The sequence below is a fragment of the Triticum urartu genome, chromosome 3, assembly GCF_003073215.2.
Source record: "Triticum urartu cultivar G1812 chromosome 3, Tu2.1, whole genome shotgun sequence".
NCBI lineage: Eukaryota > Viridiplantae > Streptophyta > Magnoliopsida > Poales > Poaceae > Triticum > Triticum urartu.
In genome coordinates, this window is record NC_053024.1 from 5,737,817 (window position 1) to 5,760,176 (window position 22,360).

General features: G+C 42.3%; 2 protein-coding genes and 1 pseudogene across 5 annotated transcripts; all 3 read right to left on the bottom strand.

Annotated features, from left to right (window-relative positions):
- Positions 1-298: 298 nt before the first annotated feature.
- On the bottom strand, positions 299-5,982 carry LOC125542302 (tetratricopeptide repeat domain-containing protein PYG7, chloroplastic). 4 transcript variants are annotated; one of them, XM_048705275.1, is made up of 5 exons: positions 5,550-5,982; positions 4,811-4,856; positions 4,433-4,722; positions 2,958-3,104; positions 299-785 (listed from the first exon to the last, which is right to left on the bottom strand). In XM_048705275.1, exons 1-5 carry the CDS (start codon positions 5,742-5,744, stop codon positions 501-503), a joined length of 963 nt encoding a protein of 320 aa, XP_048561232.1. In that variant the 5' UTR covers positions 5,745-5,982; the 3' UTR covers positions 299-500. The 4 variants fall into 4 exon arrangements, with proteins under 4 accessions (XP_048561232.1, XP_048561231.1, XP_048561233.1 ...); XM_048705274.1 differs by having other exon boundaries at positions 4,811-4,864; positions 5,546-5,982; XM_048705276.1 differs by having other exon boundaries at positions 4,811-4,860; positions 5,546-5,786.
- Positions 5,983-19,144: 13,162 nt separating this feature from the next.
- On the bottom strand, positions 19,145-19,959 carry LOC125547537 (annotated as a pseudogene).
- A 342-nt stretch (positions 19,960-20,301) lies between these two features.
- Positions 20,302-22,220, bottom strand: LOC125547539 (germin-like protein 8-11). Its single transcript, XM_048711365.1, has 3 exons — positions 22,070-22,220; positions 21,555-21,939; positions 20,302-20,599 (listed from the first exon to the last, which is right to left on the bottom strand). The coding sequence occupies exons 1-3, from the start codon at positions 22,185-22,187 to the stop codon at positions 20,422-20,424; spliced, it is 681 nt and encodes a 226-aa protein (XP_048567322.1). The 5' UTR covers positions 22,188-22,220; the 3' UTR covers positions 20,302-20,421.
- Positions 22,221-22,360: the final 140 nt, after the last annotated feature.

A 22,360-nucleotide genomic window follows, 5' to 3' on the forward strand; every position in this document is an offset into this window, starting at 1 on the left:
GTGAGCTCCTTTAGCTGCCCTATATCTTGTAATTTCTAATGGATTGATGGATTTTTAATTCAAAATCGGACTCGTCTTATGCCTACCTTCTAAAAGAACCAAGTAGGGTGGTAGAGAAGGGACACACAAATTGGGCAAACTTGACCACACTGGTAGTGCAGAAATTGCTACGTTATCGATAGAATTGATTGATCTGGTACCATGTCGTCTACGTTGCTGCAAATGTGCCCAAACGGATGCTGTTTGTAAACAGAACAATACCTCTGTCAGTGTTCAGAGAAACTAGCAAGCGCAAGAGTAAGGTTGCAACAACTGTTATGGACTTGGTGCGGATCTCGGAAGCAAAATTCTACATTTTGTGCTAACATCCAAACATTCTACAACAACCGCCAGCGCAGACGTATGACAGACACCAGTATGCTACATACAAACTTCTCATCATGTTTACAGATGCTACTGTTCAAAACTGAGGCACGAATCCGTCCACCCCCTTGTGGCGGCTATCGCTTGTCCGTCGTCTTCACCGGCACCCCCTTGTACATGCCCACACGCGACTTGAGGTCGTCTCGGCGCGGCCTTGCCACCTTGTTGTTCGGATCAAAGAGCAATACCTCCTCGAACGCCCTGAGCGCTGACGCAAGGTCCTTCTGCTGCTCATATGCGTCGCCGAGGTTGTTCCACGCCGTCACGTAGCCTGGTTGGAGCTCCACGGCCTTCTCGAATTGCTTGATTGCCTTGTCCAGTTTGTTCTCCCGCTTGTAGCTCACCCCCAGGGCATTGTACACCTGGTCATCACGGTAAGACTATTTCAGAGAGAAGAGACAGGACATGGGTGGAGCATGGACGATCTGCACCCGTTTTTCAAAAATGTACTTTTTACGCGTTTTGTAATGTTAAAAAATTCTAAAAAAATTATGCATACATGTTGGCAAAGGTATGTTCACGGTACAAAGTTTTGTGTAAAAAAGTATTTTTGTTTTGTCTCAGTAAAAAAGACAAATTTTACTGCTTCTAAATAGCGTTTCATGGCACAAAATTTTGTCTTTTTTGCACAGGCTACAAAAAAAGTTGTTTTTCTATGAAACTTTTTGCACACACATAGAATATGGAGATATCCGTGCGCACCCTTTTTCAGAATTTTTTGACATTGCAAAATGTGTTTTCCAAAGTGGGTTCATATGTACCCGGGTTCATCCATGCACTTCTCGACATGGGTGGCCGTATAGGACAATCATTTGGGACACCTAGGTGTCCAGGCTCCTTACCTAGAAGCCGTTGGATCATACTTGATCTCACTATTAAAATAGGTATAGGCTTTGCATGCATACCCGTATTATTACTTTCCTATTTGTTTGCATGACGCTACTTCTATGGAAAGTAATAAAGGTTGCCTAATTGATACGTGTCATTATTTTTCCTTCATGAAAATAGTAAATTGCAATTAATTATTTAGCATACTCGTTGCCATGTATGACAGGTGCATAATAATTAATTAGAAAAATACCATGCAACTTTTTTACCACGTACACCAATACGTACATATTTTCATTGGGTATAACACTAACACGTATGTATTTTCATTGGGTATGACACCAACACGCACATATTTTCACTAGGTATAATTCCCATTAATTGCCATCGCGGTTTAAAAAATATACACGTGGGTATCTCGGGTACATATACCGCTTATAAAATGTGTGACATGGTAATATACAAGAAAAATTCACATCGAGGTATGTATATTTATTTGTATATACGTATATATTTATTTGTATATTCGCATCGAGGTATGTTTTTGTGTATATTTTCATTGGGTATAACATCAACACGTACTTATTAAAATGTATGATATTTATGGGCATATTTTCATTGGGTATAACATGAACACGTACTTATTAAAATGTATGATATTTATGGGCATATTTTCATTAGGTATAACATCAATGCATACAAATTTGCGTCAGGTATAATACCCACTAACTAGTATGTCGGTCTAATAACATATACACGTGGGTATCTCGAGTATATACGTACCCAAGTATATATGTTCAAACTATTTTTGTTATGAAAAACAATAATGACTATTTAGGATACTAGTACATGCAAACAAAACATGGAAGGTCATTATTTTGTCAATTGTACACCATGCATTAATGAATAGTACTTGCCATAACACGCCTAGGTGCCTGGGAACCTAGGTGAATAGTGTTACTATTCATCACCCAGGGTGCAGAATAAGTTATTCTTCACCCGAGGTAACCTTACGATCATTTCATAATTAAATTACGTTTCGAATTCAAATAGTTACATTCCTACGGATTCACTACGTAAAATTTAACATAAGAAAATAAAAATATAGGTTATAAGACAAGAAAATTTGTAGTTTATGTGTATTTTAGACTATGTTTTTACGTTTGTAATTTTACATAACATAAATTATTTTTTACGGCAATTATATATTTTCTTACAGTCCCTTTTTGCGTCGGAAATAAGACAAAAGTTACGAAACGTAAAATTATGGTGCATTGATGGTAAAATAGAGGGGGTGAAGAATAACTATTTCTCACCCAGAGTGACGAATAGCATGACCCTAAATATAAGACCTTTTAGAGATTTCAATAGGGACTACATACGGATGTATATAGACGCATTTTTTAGTGCAGATTCATTCAATTTGCTCTGTATGTAGTCTATATTGAAATCTCCAAAAGGAATTATATTTAGGAACGGAGGGAGTAGTTCTTAAACAGCAAACTGCACCTTCTGTTAAAAGAAGGGAAAAGGTTTCTACGTGAGCATGATACCAAATTACCAGCATCACTCTTTCTAAGAACAGCACATATTATGTAGGCTAGCAGTATCAATGCATGATATCATTGCATTTGTAAAAGATAAATTTCCTGATGTCAGATTTTAGAATGCAGAAAATAAATAGCTAGTTCTTCTGGATATCTAACCTGTGCAAGATCTTGCTCATCTCTATCCCATTTTTGGATTGCTTGCTGTAGATATTTGATAGCTGCAGGGTAAAACTTTCTCCGGAGCATGACTGCTCCAAGCTCAAAAAGTTCTGTAGCGCTTCCCTCACCACTTCTCACTTGTTCCTGTAATTAAGATAATTAAGTATGGTTGACGTAGCGTGCGAATACAGTGTTCATTATGAAGTGAGCAACATCAGTAAAGAACTTGTATAAAAACAACATGTTCTACCATGATATGAGAATTTGCACATGTAATGAATATGTACAACAAAACAGAGCTAACCAAGTTCTTTCTCAGATCAGAAACAAAAAATTGGAAAGATTGACCAGAAGAAAAGGATGTCCAGACTTCAAGACCATTTTTTTAGAAGACTAGTGGAATGCCCATACATTCCATCGAAGTAACAAAATAAATCCAATCATGTGGCACATAAAAGTCTATACAAACCCAATGGTCATAAAAAAATAACTTCAGCTTGAGGAAACCATAAGAAGCAGTCATACTGCATAACGTAAAATCCCGAGAACAAACACTGCAGGCAAGCTCCCATGTTAGGAAGTTCCTTTGGTAGAGAGAGCTGAGATGTCAGCCAGGTCATCGACAACAACTCCCATAATCAAGGAGAAATGAAACTAACTATTTTTTAAATGAGAAGAATTTACCTTTTTGTTGAATAATTTCAGAACAGTACAAATTTCTTTGAAAAATATGTATACATGCCCGCATGTCACTCGCCTAGATATTGCACTTGCCTAACAGAACTATGGAACCAAACAAATTCATCACAGTACTGCAAATGTAGTCAAATATTTAACATAAGACAGTAGTAAAATGTGATGTTACATCACAATCGGTGTTGCCATTGTTTATTATCTACATTAAACTGAAGTTTAATACTTGAGAGTATTCAGTAATTCCAGTGTGGTGTTATTAGGAACTCATGTTGCCCGTTCTGAAGAACAGAGTCTTCAGCGGGGTGTGGGTTGGGTAAGTGTGTTAAAGGCAGGAGGGGGGGAGGGGGGGAATAATCTTGCTCGATGACAAATTGACAATATAAGGTAGTTATTCGTAAAGCTAAATAACTAAAATAATAAAAATCCAGATTGCAACCTGTGTTACTTCCTGCACCCTCTTGTATCTATCGCTCAGCAATCGATAGCACCAAGCCTGCTGAGGCCCAAGAGGCATCACTGATGGGAAGTGGGAGCAGTAGCAAAACTGGAAGTGATGCCAGCAGCAATTAAGGTTAACTACCTGCTCTCTCTTTCTCTCATCCCTCTACCCCTTGTGATCAATGACAAGCATCTCCCAGCAAGAACCAAGATCGCTGGTCGACTGTGGGCCCACTCAATCCCCAGATATCAGGGGAACTATGTTGATGCAGGTTTTGCAATATAATACTGACCCATAGTAGTATGAATGCATGTAGAAATGTTAGCAGGATGCTTACCTGCAAGTCTTTCGCAGAAAGATCAAGCTCCCTGCGGACAAGAACCTGGCGGATGACATAAAATGTACCAGTTCCAAGCAGACCAAGTAGTATGAGCAGATACGAAAGCTGAATTCCCAGCTCAAACAGCTCGCCAACCTCGTAAACCATATTTAACTTTGCTCCTTCACTAGACTGTGCTGATTGTGCAAAACTCAACCATGCCGTAGCACCACAAGGAAGTATACCAAGTTGCTGCAGCAAGTTCATATTTCTCTTTAGATCCTTGTCAGAGTGGGGACCGGAAGTTTCTGGTGTGAAGATGGTACATCATGTACGCATAAATCAGTAAAAACATCAGTCCAGAAACAACAAACATTCAAGATCTAAAACTTTTACCTTTTACTTGTGTTGAAAGAAAAACCTCCTCTGCTCTCTTGATAATCTGCCTTCCTTAGAAATAAGGAAACAAGTCCGAAATGAGATTGGTTTTGCAACTGAAACAAGGTCATTAATTATATATCTGTAACCAAAAAGGGTGGTAGAATAAAAAGGGATCACAACATGTGTGAACAAACAATAAGCTCAAGTGCACGGTTGAGTCTAGTTTGGCAGAAACTCTACATCTAGGGCTTAGGAACTACTCCCTCCGTCCTAAAATAAGTGACTCAACTTTGTACTAACTTTAGTACAAAGTTAGTGTAAAGTTGAGTCACTTATTGTGGGATGTACTACAAAAACTATGACTTTGTTTGGCACCATGGCCAACAAAATAATAAGCTTGCAATCTCGTTGTATTGTTAAAAAAATTATATGGCATAGGGGTTACAGTTCCCTAGTTGGAAATTCTCAGCCAGTAAAGATCACAGTAACAAACTACTCCCAACATGATAATTTGAAGAAGAGAAACAATTATACTAAAAATGCAACACATAAGATATTCTTCAGAATTAGCAGAAGGCCACAACATGATAAGTCAGAGAGATAATTTTCTGCGCATATATCTAAATCATAAATTTTCAGTTTTTGACGAGAACAGAGAATGATTCTTTCAGTACAAAAGAAATTATATTCGTGTCAAGCACCGGTACAGTGTCGGCTTTCGTACTAACAGAACTAGCAGGCGCCAAGTACCTACGCCAGTGCAGCAGAGGGGGCCGACGGTCTCCGGCGTCTCCTCGCCGCCGGGCGTCCCGTTTGCCGCCTTCATCGCGACGCCCCGTGGGACAGCCTTGGCAGAGCCAACAGAGAAAGCGATGCCCTTGGCGACGGCGCGGCCGCGAGGCAGCGGCGCGAGGCCCAGCGGCGCGGCGAAACGGCAGGCGACGGCCATGGCTGGCTACGGCTCGTCCGTCCGTGGTTGCTCTCTACCGCGTAGGAGAGGGCAAGACCTCGGCCGTGGTCTTGCAAGATCTTTGTGGGCGGCGAGCAGCGCCGACGCCTGGCCTTGCAGCACGAGCGGCGGCAGGCTGAGCTTTGGGAGTGCGGCAGGCTCAGGCGCGGTGGTGAGAAGATAAGGTTCGGCTGTGTGGGCGCTCGTTGCGTCAACTTGTGTCGCTGATTCGCACAGAGGCGAGCGACCGGGATGGGCCGGCCTAATTACGAGACGAGGTAACGCACGCGCAACAGTATCCGGTTTTGGGAACCTTCTAGAACGTTCCTGGCCGTTTTTTTTATTGTTCCATTTTTCCTTTCTAATAGTAGTATTTTTTTCTTTTGTCGTTTTTTTATTATTCCATTTTTTTCTATCACTTTTAGAATTCCTTTTTCTACTGGTTTTTATTGTTTCTTTCTTGTTTTTCAGAATTTCATTTTTTCCGAAAATTTGAAACACGTTTCTGTTATTATTTTTGTTCACAAATTAAAAAATGTTGCTAGTTTCTAAAAAATGTCCGCACATTTTGAAAAAGTATCCTCCTTTAAAAAATGTTCATAAGTTCAAAAATGTTCTTATTTTAAAATTTATTTCGAAAATTCAAAAAAGTTCGCTTTTTGCTAACTTTTCTCATAGTTTCAAAATTTGTTCACAGATGTAAAAAATGTCCCCTTTTCAAAAAATAATAAGTTTCCAAAAGTTGATTCACAAATTCAATAAAGTTCCCATTTCTAAATGTGTTCACAGATTCAAAAGTTGTTCATATCTTTAAAACTTGTTGGTCTTTGTCAAATATTGTTCAGAATTTAATAGATGTTCCTGCTTTTCAAAAGTTGTTCACAAATTCATATATTCTTCCCATTTTTAAACTTTGGTCATAATTTTGGCAAAACTTGTTCATGGTTTATAAAATTTTGTTCAAAACTTTAAGAATGTATTTAGAATTTTCCTGAAATGTTTGAAAGAGGGAAAATATTTGTAATGCCGATGTAGTTAGATCTAAAGAATTCGCACTGCATATTCATCGCGATCGTTATACCGCTGATTTCTCCTGTTTCAGCTGGCCCATGTGGAGACTGCCCTATCCGAAGCACCGCTAGTCTGTCGTAGAATGCAGCAGATAGGAGGTCCCGGGTTTGAATGCTGCTAGACGGGAGACACAAGAAGATTTGGGCTGGGCTTGGGCTTCTATTTTTCAAGTTTTTAGGTCGGGCTTCAGCCATAAGTAATAATGAAAACATGCATTCATGTCAGGCTTGGGGCTTCTTTTGGGCCTACTTTGGGCTTACAAGAGTACCTTTCAGAGCTCTGGGCTGGGCTCGGTGCATTATTCTAAATGTTAGGCAAGACAGCCGAAACCCAGCCCGGCCTGGCAAATGCTAAAGTTTACAATGAACCCAAAAGTGGTATTACTCATTACCGGTTGTTTCATTTGATACGGTCACATTGATGCCCTATGGTTGAATTATGCCAATGGTCATTTGTTTTAGAACTATGATTTTCGCTAATATTCAGCATGGTGTCAAATCTTCTTCATTATCCGGTGCTCTATGTGGCAAATAAGCTATTTCATCCAAAGAGTTAGTGATATGTGTTATACAATGACAATTCATTCGGTCCAAACGGGTAAACATGTCCTGTAAACACAATTTTATTTTTTAGTTGGTAAACCCAACTTATTGTATAGTTTATCAACCCCATCATTAATAAGAGAATAATCAGTTCGGTCCTTGGATATACCCAAAATCCAAAACTATGGAAAGGATGAAATTTGGCATGGTGTCATCACTTGACCGCTATAAAGTGTGGTACAAATTTGAGCCCGCTAGGAGGAAAACCTAATGCACTCCGCCTACAAACTGAACACTCCTCGACGAAATATCAAGGTTTTGAACGGAAATCTTCGATTTCCATATATAACTTAATTTTGTGACATCATTTCCCCATTGAAATTTTTCTATGTTTAATACACACCATTCAAATGTCATGTCCAAATTTTAGACTATTCTAGGTTTAATAAATATGTGTTTTTTAAAATCACTTTGTGCTATGGTTGTCTACTGTAAAATCTCAGATAGTTTGGGAGACAATTATTATGTTTGCGATGTAGCCAGTTCTGTGAGGGCTGAAAATTTGCATTAGAATTCAAATCAATTTTGTATCAAATGTTCCCGCCAATTGCAATATAATACAAATTGACCGCGCCTAAATACTGTGGAGGTTATGCACACCATCACAAGCATATGGACCCACATGTAAGAAGCCACGACACCCACGTATGGACCCGCTTGCCATCATCCACGTCAGCACTATAATAGGCCCACATGCCAGAATCTTTATCCGATGAAGCGACACATCATGACAGAAAAAACTATGTCTGGTTCCACATGTAAGCAGCCATGTCAGCATCTTCTAGGTCCATATATTAGTAGAGTTGACCGGTCAAAACTGATGCCTGGCTTATTCAGACGGGACCGTCGATGATAAAACCCAAGGCGGATCCACATGAAGGCAGTCACGTCAGCAACTGCTGGTCCCACTTATCAAAATATTTGATCGGTCAAACCCGCAGACCGATCATTATAGACGGATTATTGTGACCAAAAACTATCTTAGGCGACGGATTGGCCTACCATAGGTGTCATTCTAGACCATCACCGTAAACGGCCATCAATGACAATTTTGGGTTCATCACCTAAGACACAATCTTGCGTGACGGAGGAAGTCATATCGTCAAGCTTTTTTTATGACGGTGCTTCAGTGACACGGGGATGACGGCCGGAAAACGTCATCAGGGCATTTTCCGTGACAAAGAACGGTTTTATGTGACACAAGTAAAACATTGTAAAATAGCCGAGATTTTGTAGTGACATGGTAATCTAGGCAGTAAAAATGGCAAAAAGCTCTTGGATTCAAAATAACGTCCAAATGAGCTCAGAAAAGGATGAAACTTGGCAGGTATTCATTATATGACACCTATAGTGTGCGCTAAACATTTGAGATCATTAAGGGGAAAACTTGATGTAATTCGTATAGAAACATAACACTCTCCGACGAAGTAATAGGGTTTAAGATGGAAACTTTGGACGTCCACATAGAACTTGGCTCCGGGATTTCGAGGGGTTGGGCGGTGGCAGATGGGGCTGAAGGATAACGATGAGGAGAAGATAAGGTTCGGCTGTGTGGGTGTTGGGTTGGAAGGAATTGCCTAACGGACGCTCGTTGCTTCAAACTGTCGCTGATTCGCATAGAGGCGAGCGACCGAGATGGGCCGACTCAATTACGACATAATGCAAGCGCTATATCCGGTTTGGGGAACCCTCTAGGAGGTGTTTGGTTAAGAATATTTTTGCCCGTCATCTGACTACACTGCAACCTATTACAATTAAACTTGTTTGGTTGATCAGGCCCGTAAATGGATACCGTGTATACAAATCCCGCCGCAAGACACAGCCCATCCCCCCCCCCCCCCCCCCCAACCGTAATTTGTTAACGATCTCGCTCTGCTCTGGTCTTCTCTCCCGATGGCTTCGCTCCTTCCACGACCCCCTCAGCCATGGATTTGTGTTGCAGCCCCTGTTATCTCCCGCGGCGGCGGCTCCCAACGGCGGATCTCCATGTTGCCCTCATAATCCTCGTGCGTCTTTCTCCAAGCCGTGAAGAAACGCTAATGTTTGCTGTTGTGGAAAACCAGGTGACGGCTCTAGCGTGGATCCGCGCCGCCATGATGCAAATGCAATTTTTGTTCTTCTCTTTGGTTCATTCTTTAATTTTCTTGCTAAATTTTTGATCGGTATGTGAATCTACTGCTATGGTTTTATGTGGTAGTCTCACTGTTTCAGTTCGGGACTACACATCAGCTGACCATACGCTGATTACAGTTCAGTTTTGAAGTTGAACCAAACATGTTTATAGATTTGCTGATACCGTTTACAGTGACGCCGTGACCCCATTATGATTATGTTTGCGTTACCATTTTTGAACCAAACACCTCCTAGATGGTTCCTGGCCGGTTTTGGGAGCATTCTACAAGGTTCCTGAACCGTGGTTTTCACTGATTGTTTTCTTTTTAGTTATTCTGTTTCTTTTTTCATTTTTCCTTTCTTTTTCGTTTTTCCAGTTTATTCTTTTCCTTTTTTTGTTTAATTATTTCATTTCTTTCTAGTATTTCTTTCTAATTGTTTTTTCTTCTGGTTTTATTATTTCTTTTTTGTTTTTAAGTTTTTGATTTTTTCGAAAATTCAAAAAATGCTTCTTTTGTTAATTTATGTTCACAAATTTAAAAAATATTGTTGATTTTTAAAAAATGCTCGTATATTTGGAAAAGTGTTCTCCTTTAAAAAAGTTCTTATTTTCAAATTTAGTTCAAAATTCAAAATAAAATCGTAAATTTCAATTAATGTTCGTTTTTCCTAATTTTTGTCATAGTTTTGAAATTTGTTCACACATGTAAAACATGTGCCTTTTTCAAAAAATGTTCATGTTTTTCAGAAAACAATAATCTTTTGGACACAAATTCATTAAAGTTTCCATTTCTAAATATGTTCACAGATTCAAAAATTTTTCACATCATTAAAACTAGTTGGTATTTGTCAAAAAATGTTCAGAATTTAATAAATGTTCCTGTTTTTTGAGAAAAAAAATCTAAAATTTGTACATTTCTCCCGTTTTTTATTTTGGTAATAATATTTCAAAAACTTGTTCGTGGTTTTAAAAAAAACTCAATTTTTTTAAAAGGTATTTAGAATTTTCCTGAAATGTTTGAAAAGGGGAAAATATTTGGAATTTCCGATATAATTAGTTCTAAAGAATTCGTGCTGGTCAGAAACCCATAATTAGTTTTAGGAACCCATCAACATTTTTTTTAGTTTTTTCTTTTTCTTTTTTTCCCGTTTCTTTTTTGTTCATTTTCCCTTTTTTGTTTACTTACTTCATTTGTTCTATTTATTTTCTAATTCATTCCTTCTGGTTTTTATTTTACTTTGTTTTCTTTTCACAATTTCAATTTTTTCGAAAATCCAAAAAATGTTCTTGTTATTACCTTTGTTCACAAATTAAAAAATGTTGTTGATTTTTCAAAAGGTTCACAAAAATGTTCTTGTTTCCAAATTTTGTTCACAAATTAAAAAATGTTCGCAAATTTCAAATAATGTTTGCTTTTTCCTAATTTTGTTCATAGTTTCAAAGTTGTTCACACATGCAAAAAAGTCCCTTTTCCCAAAACATGTTTATGTTTAAAAAAAATCATCCGCTCTTTCAAAATTTGTTCACAAATTCAATAAAATTTCCATTTTTTAATTTCTTCACATATTCATAAATTGTCACATATTTAAAACTTGCTAGTGTTTGTCAAAAAAAATTTGGAATTTAATAAATGTCCCTATTTTTTAAAATTTGTTCACAAATTCATACATTCTTTCAATTTTTGAAGTTTGATCAAAAAAATTCCAAAACTTTTTCTTGGTATTTAAGATTTTGTTCAGAATTTTTAAAAGTATTCAGAATTTTCATGAAATGTTTTAAAAAAGAAAAATATTTAGAACTGTTGATATAGTTTGTTCTAAAGAATTCGCGTTGCATATTCATCACGATAGTTAACCAGCTCCACCAGGTAGGTACCTTGTGTCTACTAGAGGCGGATCGCGAGTTTGAAACCTGGCTAATGCGCCGCATTATATAATGTTTTTTACGCCGCTGGATTCTCCTGCGTGGGCCAGCCCAGGCGGACACTGCCAGGTGCGAAGCCCCGCCCGTCTGTCATAGAATGCGGCAAATAGGAGGTCCCAGGTTGGAAGGCTGCCAGATGAGAGACACAAGAAGATTTGGGCTCGGCTTTGGCTTTTATTTTTCAGGTTTTCAGGTCGGGCTTTCTGGGCTCCGGCCTGGGCTTGGTCATGTATTCTAAATGTTAGGCCAAGACAGCCGAAAACCCTGACCGGCCTGACAAATGCTTAAGTTTACAAGGAACCCAAAAGTTGTATCACTCATTACCGGTTGTTTCATTTGATACACTTACATTGATGCCCTATGATTTAATTATGCCAATCGTCATTTGTTTTAGAACTATACATTTTGATAATATTCAGCATGCTGTCAAATCATCTTCATTATCCATTGCTCTATTTGTGGCAAATCAGATATTTCATCCAAAGAGTCATGATATGTGTTATGCGATGACAATTCATTGGGTCCAAATGGGTAACAACGTCCTGTAAACACAACTTTATTTTTTAGTTGCTAAACACAACTTATTGTATTGTTAAGCAACCCGATCATTACTAAGAGAATAATCGTTCGGTCTTTGGATATACCCAAAATCCAAAACTATGCATGGAAGATGTATACCTATCTCATACATCTGAAGAGTCATTCTATAAAGTAAGTTAAATTTCCCTATTACTGTAAGTTTCACACTCTGGATCATCTAGAAACTCACATGTTGGTAGACTCAAACCTGACCAATTTGCTAGCATTTTCATCTCTTTAACCTTTTTTTCCCTTCTTACAACAATTTCTTGTAGGGAAAAGATTGTGCTAGCACCTACTATTTCATAGAGGTAAGATGGCCTTGAAGGTTTCAGTAATCACAAATCCTTTCAAACATTGGAATACTCTATGGATTTGTGTTTGGGGGGGGGATTTCGTCATATTCCCATGTCGTGCATCATGTATTTTGGGTCGTGTTGTGTATGAATGGTATTGAGGGGCCGTGCCTGGGCGACTGACTCCCTTAAACGTGTACCCTTGCTTTCATTTGAAGGGAGTCACACGACTACCAAAGATGGAGGAGTCCTCAACATGCGAGGCAAGTTGCTCAAGATGAAGGAATGTCAGTCACGAAGCAGGACCTCTATATAGAGGTACCTGACCAAGATAAGGACATATCCAACATCTCCTAAAATCCTAGGTTAATACGTTAGCTGTCAAGTAGATCTCATCTTGACATCTCGCCCTGATAGTCCACCTCCAAACTGGGTGAATTGACATCCAACTCCCCGTACATATCTTTGTAATCCTGCGTTTTAAACCATATGTGGTATAATCTATATCTATATCTATACCTAATAATAAAGGGGTACGTCACTGAAATTTCCCTTAAAGTTGTAAAATATTACCCACCGACGCTATCTATAAGTTTATTTTGAGGGGTGCCATCTATAAGTGATAAAAAACGTTTCACACGGGGGAATCCCCAGCTTGGGCCGGCCCATGCAGTAGAGATCTCCTATACTGCCCTCTGCGCGCTGGGAGAAGATAACGCGCCCGTTTGCCCCGGCCCATGTCCGGGCAACCTATTTCTAAAATTTCGTCTTTTATTTTTGGTTTCCTTTTCTGTCTTTATTTTTTTGTACTTTAAATAGTTTGGGACTTCAAAAAAGTTTCAAAAGTAAAAAATGATAACTTTTAAATAATTCATAAATGGTTGTGAATTCAGAAAATGTTCGCATATTCTAAAAAAAATCAAAATTTTGAAATCGAAAAATATTCATGATTTTTAAAAAGTTCATGTATTAAAAATGTTAATGAAATTGAATAAAATTTCCCAATTCAAAAAATTTTCACGAATTAAAAATATTCTAAAAATTGAAAAACTGTTCATGACTTACAAAATAGTTCATTCATTCGCAAAATGTTCGCTGATTCAAAAATGATCATGCAATTCAGAAAATATTCATTAAACCAAAAACTGTTCATGAATTTCAGAAACGTTCTACCAATTTCTAGAAATATGTTCGTTGATTCTAGAATTGTTCGCCGATTCAAGAAAACTGTTTAAAAAAATGTTCACAATTTTAAAATTTTGTTTGCAAATAGTATAAAATGTTGATGAACTCAAAAAATGTTCTTAATTTTAGAATGTTTGAAAATTTGTAAAAGTGTTCACGAATTTGAAAAACGTTCATGATTTCAAATATGTGCACGAGTTTAAAAAATGTTCAAGATTTCATGAAATTGAGAGTGATAGTGTATGTTGGTGATGCAGCAAAATGTGGTCATGACTATTGGAGATTATGATTTTTTTTCCGTTGCAACGCACGAGCCCTTTTGCTAGTCAAATATAAGTAGGAGTAGGGTTGTTACTCGCTTATCGAGGCCCCATACCTAGGTAAAACATGTGCCCGTGTCCATCCTGTAACTTGAAGTTATGCCCCCCGGTCTCAACAACCGAAGGAGCATCTCCACAAGCAGCGGTCTCCTTCGCTCCCTTCTCTCTCTTCTCTCCACAGAAAAGGGCGACTAGAGGGGCGACTGGTTTTCCGGCGCCGGCTCCGGCGGCTCTGCTTTCCCGAGGGATTTATGCTCGTCGGTGGGAGTGGAGTCGTCGGATCCGCCGTGCGGTTGTATATGTTGGAGTTGTGTCAAATATAGTGTACAAGGTAGGTTACAGTTGGACTATGAGTTGTATTGTGTTTACATAGGATGTGGAGTCGTGTCCTATTAGGACACTTGTATCCTAGGCCTCTCTTATATAGCGGGGGTAGACACACGATGTAACCTATGCCAACATAATAGCACCAGAACGCAGGGGAAGCCGACGACCTTTGCCGGTGTCTAGGGCGACCGGGTGCGGTATTGTGACGGTGTCACGGGGAGGAGCGCCCGTAGTCAAGCCCCGGGGATGTAGCCATATCGGTGAACCTCGTTAACAAATCTTGGTGTCATGCTCGTGTGATTGCTTGATCCTTGGATGATCGACGGTATGTCTCGTTTTATTCTAACAAGTGGTATCAGAGCTAGGTTATTTGAAGGTTGCTGGATTGTTGATCTAGAGAAGGAAGATTCGATGTCGTGATCATCGTCGGCGTGAATCCGTCGAAGGATAGGCAGCCGATGGAAGCGATCGGGAGACGTCGTCAGATCGAAGAAAGTAATCGGAAGCATTGGCGAGCGGCGTGTGGTTATATGGGTTATCGGTCAGATGGATCTGTAGATCAGATCGCTTCGCGTGTGCAGTTCGGAGGTCTCGGCGAGTACGCGGCGATTGGCGAGATATGATTGACAGAGCTACTAGGGCCGGCCCACGAGTCACAGCGTGTAGTGGCCATGTGGGCCTGGAAGCACGTGTGGAGCTGAGGCGTGTTGCCGCCGGAATCAACGTATACGAGATTTGTTTGAAGACAAAAACAGGACCGAGTCCTAACGTGACACAGACAGGCAGATCAAGTCAATTGGCGAAAGAAATCCATCAAGGGATATGTGCATCCATTGGAATTGGCAAGTGCTTGGACAAGGCAATTAGCCAGCATCTGGGCTTACTGCCAAGGAGCTACACCACGTGAAGATCGAAGGTTTTTTGGTTGGATTTTGCTATTAGTACATAGGGGTGTACCTCATCAGGTTTTGCTTGTGTACTTGGAGCATTGCTGTGGAAGCTCAGTTAATTTTTCATAGGGTCAGCCTATGAAGAATCATGACGCCATCGGGCATCGGGTTTGAGGTGAAGAAATTCAACGGAACTGGAAACCTTGGTTATGGCAGGCATGTGTGAAAGATTGTTGGCGCGACAAGGATGCTTGAGGCATTGCGGGAAGTGATGTCAGCGGTGATGGAATTATCATGTGATGGATGGAAATTCGAGGAAGATGATTTGCGAGCCTGGAGCGTGTCATGTAGTCGAATAAGTTCGGCTGGGTCAGACTTGAACAGTCTGACGGATCGACGCAAGTCGGTTGGTATAGAAGATGGTGGTGGGGTCGGCGATGACGACATAGGAGCGTGATGCTGATGGTGACCGACTTCTGGGCGTGGAAACACGTGGCGCAGGCCCGATGGCTTGTGTGGCTTCGACAAGACTATGGCGCGGGGTTGATTCAAGGTGATGTACACCCCGGAGTTTGGAACCGACGGGGCGCGAGGGTGGACTGATCATCTACCATGGAGTCATGTTGAAGGTGGACCTGGATTGAGGGGCTACGGTGTAAGGATCCAGAGAATCGAAGCCTATTCAGCTGGGAAAAGCGAGTGACACGTAATTCGGACTGGAGCCCAGTGGTCTGATGGAGGCGTGAAACTCGTCATCGGTCTATGATGATTGGTGGTACTCTGCAGTGGGGGTTGAGTGGTGTGGGTTCACGACCCTTGAGACTCGACCGAGACAGCAGAGGCTCGACGCGGTAATAGCGGCGAGGCGTGCGGTATGCACGGGACATGGAGACGGGCCAGGGCTCTGGTGGTCATACATGTGGTGAGACAACTGTGAATTTGACTCGGGATGACTACAAGCAACAGTGAAATTCCTTCAAGTTTCAGACAGGCGGTCGAGAAAGGAGCGGTGATGTTGAGTTCAGGTAACACTTATGTTTGACACCCAATATGTGAGTTGTTCATTTTCACGCAGGTTAGTGATCAGTGTGTGATGCGTTGAACGAAGCTCTGGAAGTTGGGAGCATACACTAGAGTAAAGAGGAACTTAATTTTGCTCGAGTGTTGACAGTGGTCAAGAAAAGAAGGGACTACAAGTTGCAGGTGGAGTCATATGGAGTCTTTGAAGTAGCAGCAGTACTCATGGGATAAGCTCAAGTCTAATGTACATGGAAGTTTGACGCATGGACAAATCTAGGGTGGTGGAGAATATTCGCCAAGGTGGAGTTTGTTTGAGTTGTGTCGAATATAATGTACAAGGTAGGTTACAGTTGGATTATGAGTTGTATTGTGTTTACATAGGACGTGGAGTCGTGTCTTATTAGGACACTTGTATCCTAGGCCTCTCTTATATAGCGGGGGTAGACACACGATGTAACCTATGCCAACATAATAGCACTGGAACGCAGGGGAAGCCGGCGGCATGTGTCCGTGTCCAGGACGACCAGGTGCGGTATTGTGACGGTGTCACGGGGAGGAGCGTCCGTAGTCAAGCCCCGGGGATATAGCCATATCGGTGAACCTCGTTAACAAATCTGTCGTGCTCGTGTGATTGCTTGATCCTCGAATGATCGACGGTATGCCTTGTTTTATTATAATAAGCAGTAGACTAGTTGTAGTTTATGTAGTTTGGGTATGGCCGTCCCTCTGTTCTGCTCTCGTGGAGACGACGATGGCGGTCAATAAGTTCTCTTCAGATCTCCGTCCGGCCCATCGGTTTTCCAGGGCGTCGGTCACGGATCTGGGAGATGCGTCTCGCGGCGCCTGGTTTCCTTGGTTGGAGTTGGGCGGGCGCGTTCGTTTTCCAGGCGGCGGTGGCACCATCGGCGTGGACTTTTGTTCTTCCCGGTCCGCTCCTTCTCTGACGTATTTTTGCCCGGCGGCTCCAGAGTTCCTAGGAGGATTTGTACAGGATGTGGCCGGCGGCTGCTGCTTCTTTCAGGGGTAGCAGCGTTGGTGCTCTACAGGTGAACGGCTGCTTCACCGCAGGGTTGTTGGGAGGCAGATCCGGCCGGCTCTCCTTGATGTGGTCGGTGGGGTGCGGAGGATCTGGATCCAGCGGCGTTTCGGGGATGACCACGGCCGACGAGCCACAGGGACAAAGTCTTCGTCGTTCGCGGCGGAGCACTCAATCGGTTCACAAAGCCATGGTGCGAGAAGACGCATCTGGATTTGGGCTTCGCGGCGTCTTGTCTCCTCCGGTCGGCGTCCTGGCGGCGACTGCAGCAGGCGATGGGCAATGGTGTATACGACACAGAAGATTCCAGGGACTTGTTTGCTTATTGTTTTTTCTTTAGGGTTCTTTATGTTGTTGTGCCTGGACAGGTGTTCTTTTTGGAGCTTTCCCGATGGGTTCCGCGTGGGTGTGCTCTCTATTGTACTCGTGTACCTTATAGTTGTATGAAATAAAATGCTGCGCGGCTCCCTCAAAAAAAACTTATGCTCCCCCCTATCAAACAAATCAATGTGTGACTATTGTACTGTTTTTAGGAACTTCCGAAACACCCTTAACAGCTAGCGCCGACCATGGGGATCCTCATACCATCGGATTGGATCAGAGGCACCAAGACCTTCGCCAGCTTCGTCATCTATAGTGCTTACCTCTTCACCATGAGCTTCATCTTCACAGACATCATCATCTACATCGCCCAGGTCTTCAACATTGACTTCATCTTCATTGCTACTATCATCATCAATCTATGTATTCACCAACTTCGCCTTCACTGTCTTCATCACCCCATATCAGACTGTGACATCGACTACGTTTGTAGCGTCACCACTGACCTCGTTGCCTGGTACCTTGTAGATTATGAGCTCCAGCAAAACCTCTTCTACCACACGTTATGACCTTGACTATCTAATGTACTACATTGAGGTCTATTATGGATCTCCTATGATCTACCCAGACTATGCCACCTAGGTGGACTTTACTTACCGCTTGTGAGACTTCAACATGTACACTACGCCTTGGTAGAGCCGATCCCGGAGACAACGCGTCCCATGCTCCCCTGACGTGCATGGAAGGAGATACTATGCGGCATGCTAGTACGCATCGTCAACCATGGTGGCGACAAGATCATACACAGGAGGATTCCCATCTTGCAAGTCCAACTCGAGATCACTGATCCAGCTAGGTTTCCTCTGCAAACCAGCGGCGAGCGCTAATTTGTTTCCCGCCAGTGCTGCTTTTATCCCACGACTAATTTTGTAAAAACTTACGAGTGGCGGGGGGTCATATAGCACTGGTCGGCGGCCTTTTCCACCCACCACTGGTATTTTGCCAAAATAGGAGTGGCAGGTTCGGCCACCACTAATTTGACCCCACGTACAAGCATTTCCCCAGTAGTGATTTTTTCTATGAATGTGTAGATTAAATTTGGATACGAATTTCTTCAACTTGCATATCTCAAGAGAGATCGACACGTACTATTGTCCACTTTTCTATCGTTTAAGCCCTGCATGCTAGCTACTCACCAGATCTGACCTATCGAGGAGTATGGGTTATAACTTAAATTAATCAAGACTATGCTTAGAAAAATTAATCTGTCTCATGTAATACCAGAACGACATTTTTTTCAATTGAGTATGCCAGCCATAGAGAATAAATGGTTTACAAGCACAGCGTAGATTTTTTCCCCAGTAGTGATGTTTTCTATGAATGTGTAGATTAAATTTGTATACAAGTTTGTTCAACTTGACAGATCCCAAGAGAGATCAACATGTACTATCGTCCATTAGTCTATCGTTTAAGCTCTGCATGCTAGCTACTCGCCACATCTGAACTATCCCTGAATATGGGTTATAACTTAAATTAATTAAGAGTATGCTTAGAAAAATTAATTTGTGTTGTGTAATACTAAAACAATATTTTCTTCAATTGAGTATGTCAGCCATAGAGGATAAATGGTTTACAAGCTAGTAAAATAGAACAAACAAATACATTGTATATGAGACACGACGATGCTGTTTTCAACGTTTGTCCGCGTAGGAGTTTATTAATTCTGGTTGTCTGCCCAAAACTGAGCCTGAAGCCAGTCCACAGTCTTCCTCTCCACTTCGAATGCCTTGGCAAGAACATCATCTGAGATTGCCGGTTTTGACCCAAACACAGCGTTGGCAATGGTGTTGGCCCCAGGATTCTGGCTGCTAAGTGCAGCAATTGCCACCGCCGGTTTGTAGGGGTTGGGGTTGAACTGAAAGTGGATGAGACCTTCTGGGAATACATAGACATCACCCTTGTTAAGCACCTTTGACAAGAACTTGTTGTTTGGGTTGGATGTGACGAAGCCGACATAAAGGGTCCCTTCAAGCACGGTGAGGATCTCAGTCACACGCGGGTGAGTGTGTGGCGGGTTCTCGCCTAAAGGTGCATATATAGTCGATGCGTGTCAGGGAGATGCCCAATGAGTTTAGGCCGGGAATCCGCATCACATTGATCAATGTGACATTGGACCCAACTTTGTCCATCTTCGTGTCTCTCGGCATGTCGAGTTTGGCAGCCAAGAAGAAGTCTTCGGCCTTGACATCCTTTGGGTATTTGCATACAAATCCATTAACTAGAACTGCGTGACAGAGGACATATATATTTACGTTAGTTGAGTCTATCAATAATTTGTGAATGGATGCTATGCTGAATATAACCTAAGAACTATGAGGTGTACTTGATGTTCACCCAGTGTAGAGAAGACATACCACGTGAGCTGTTGTCTGCGACACAAAAGTCTTGCAGGGGGCTCGGATCAGGAGCGATAGCCTGCCATGAGGCCAACGCAAAAAGGGCAAAGAGAAAGAAATAGGAAGAGGTGGCCATTTGAGTTTTTGCTGAAAGCAAGTGTGTTTTGTTGCTTCGTTGTGTTGTGTGGTTTGGGTTTGGGAAGGCTATATATTTATAGCAGCAAAAGGAGTAGGTGATTTTGAGAAACAGTCAACCAAAACGTATATGTGTATGCATGGCCATGTAGAAATGGTCATTAATTTATTTAATCTGTAGAGTGCCCGGACCAAAATATAGCCTGAATCCAGCAACTTTATGAAGTTTCTTTGTATGGTGTACCACTAGCTATCGTTGAGTATGGGTTATAACTTAAATTAATTAAGAGTATGCTTAGATAAATTAATTTTTGTCGTGTAATACTAGAACGACGTTTTCTTCAATCGAGTATGTTAGCTATAGCGGATAAATGTTTTACAAGCTAGTACAATAGAACAAACAAATACATTGTATATGAGCCATGATGATGCTGTTTTCAATGTTTGTCACTGCAGGAGTTTATTAATTCTGGTTGTCTGCCCAAAACTGAGCTTGAAGCCAATCCACCATCTTCTTCTCCATTTGGAACGCCTTGGCAAGAACATCATCTGAGATTGCCGGTTTTGACCCAAACACAGCGTTGGCACTGGTGATAGCCCCAGGGTTCTGGCTGCTAAGTGCAGCAATTGCCACCGCCGGTGTCGGTGTACTAAAGTAGGGGTACCCTAGTATCCCGAACTTGTGCACGGGCAGTCGCAGCATCCCGCGGCAAGGCTTGCCGGGTGACCGCCAAGGTCCTCCGTGGTTCCCCTGGAGCCATTCAAGGAAACAAGACCCCGGCAAGAGGAGCTTGTCGGGAAGGCCAACCGAGGCATCTCAAGAAACTGACAAGACCCCGGCAAGAGGAGCTTGTCGGGAAGGCCAACCAAGGCATCTCAAGGAACTTGCCGTGACGCGCCACGCGTCCCGGCAAGGCCCGGTGAGCGACAAGCTCCCGGACGCGACAAGACAACGACCGCGGCAAGGCGCTTGCCGCGGCAAACCACCACTCTGTGTCCGCGCTCCAGCACACCCACCAACGTGTCGCTCTGGGACCCTTCCAAGCGTACGTGGCGGGAGGCTGTGCAGCCAGCGGTGCGCGGTGGCAAGCGGCGCTGACAAGATTGCCATCGTGGCGAGCGGTGGCGTCCCTGACGGTCCCTTTTGCACTATTTAGGCGACACAGACGGGCATTTAATGCCCTTGTCCCCTGCCGTCAGGGTTAGGTATGATACACTGTAGCAGGTAGCTGTACCAACCGCAGCACCTTTTCATTTTTACCCTTGTCTACATTGCCACCTGTCGGTGACCCCTTGAGCATATAAAAGGAGGCCCATGCGCAACGTAGAGGGGGGTTGGCGAAAAAGAGAACACTCACGCTCGATCTCGTTAGCTGCTGGAGTGTACTATAGCACTCCGCGCTCCCGAGCAAGAACTCAATACAAACTACAAAGCATGAGTAGGGTTTTACGCATCCGTGCGGCCCGAACCTGGGTAAACCGCTCGTGTGCTTCGCCTCGATCCGCTCTTCGTGCGACCCTCGCCCCCGCCGAACCGAAAGGGACTCGGTCCGCCGGTCCCATAGGTGCTCGTGGGTCAGTGCCCCGGCAGCCGGTTTGTAGGGGTTGGGGTTGAACTGGAAGTGGATGAGACCTTCTGGGAATACAAACACATCACCCTCACTAAGCACCTTCAACAATAACTTGTTGTCTGGGTTGGATGTGACGAAGCCGACATAAAGAGTCCCTTCAAGCACGGCGAGGATCTCAGTGGCACGTGGGTGAGTGTGTGGTGGGTTCTCGCCTAAAGGTGCATAGTCGATGCGCGCCAGGGAGATGCCCAATGTGTTTAGGCCGGGAATCCGCATCACATTGATCAAAGTGACATTGGACCCAACTTTGTTCGTCTTCGTGTCTCTCGGCATGTCGAGTTTGGCAGCCAAGAAGAAGTCTTCGGCCTTGACATCCTTTGGGTCTTTGCAGACAAATCCATTAACTAGAACTGCGTGACAGTGGACATATATATTTACGTCAGTTGAGTCTATCAATAATTTGTGAATGGATGCTATGGTAAATATAATCTAAGAACTATGAGAGGTACTTGATGTTCACCAAGTGTTGAGAAGACATACCACGTGAGCTATTGTCTGCGACACAAAAGTCTTGCAGGGGGCTCGGATCAGAAGCGATAGCCTGCCATGACGCCAACGCAAGAATGGCAAAGAGAAGGAAATAGGAAAAGGTGGCCATTTGAGTTTTTGCTGCAAGCAAGTGTGTTTTGTTGCTTCGTTGTGTTGTGTGGTTTGGCTTTGGGAAGGCTATATATATATAGCAGAAGAAAGAGTAGGGATTTTGTGAAACAGTCAACTAAAACGTATATGTCTATGCATGGCCATGTAGAAATGGTCATTAATTTATTTAAT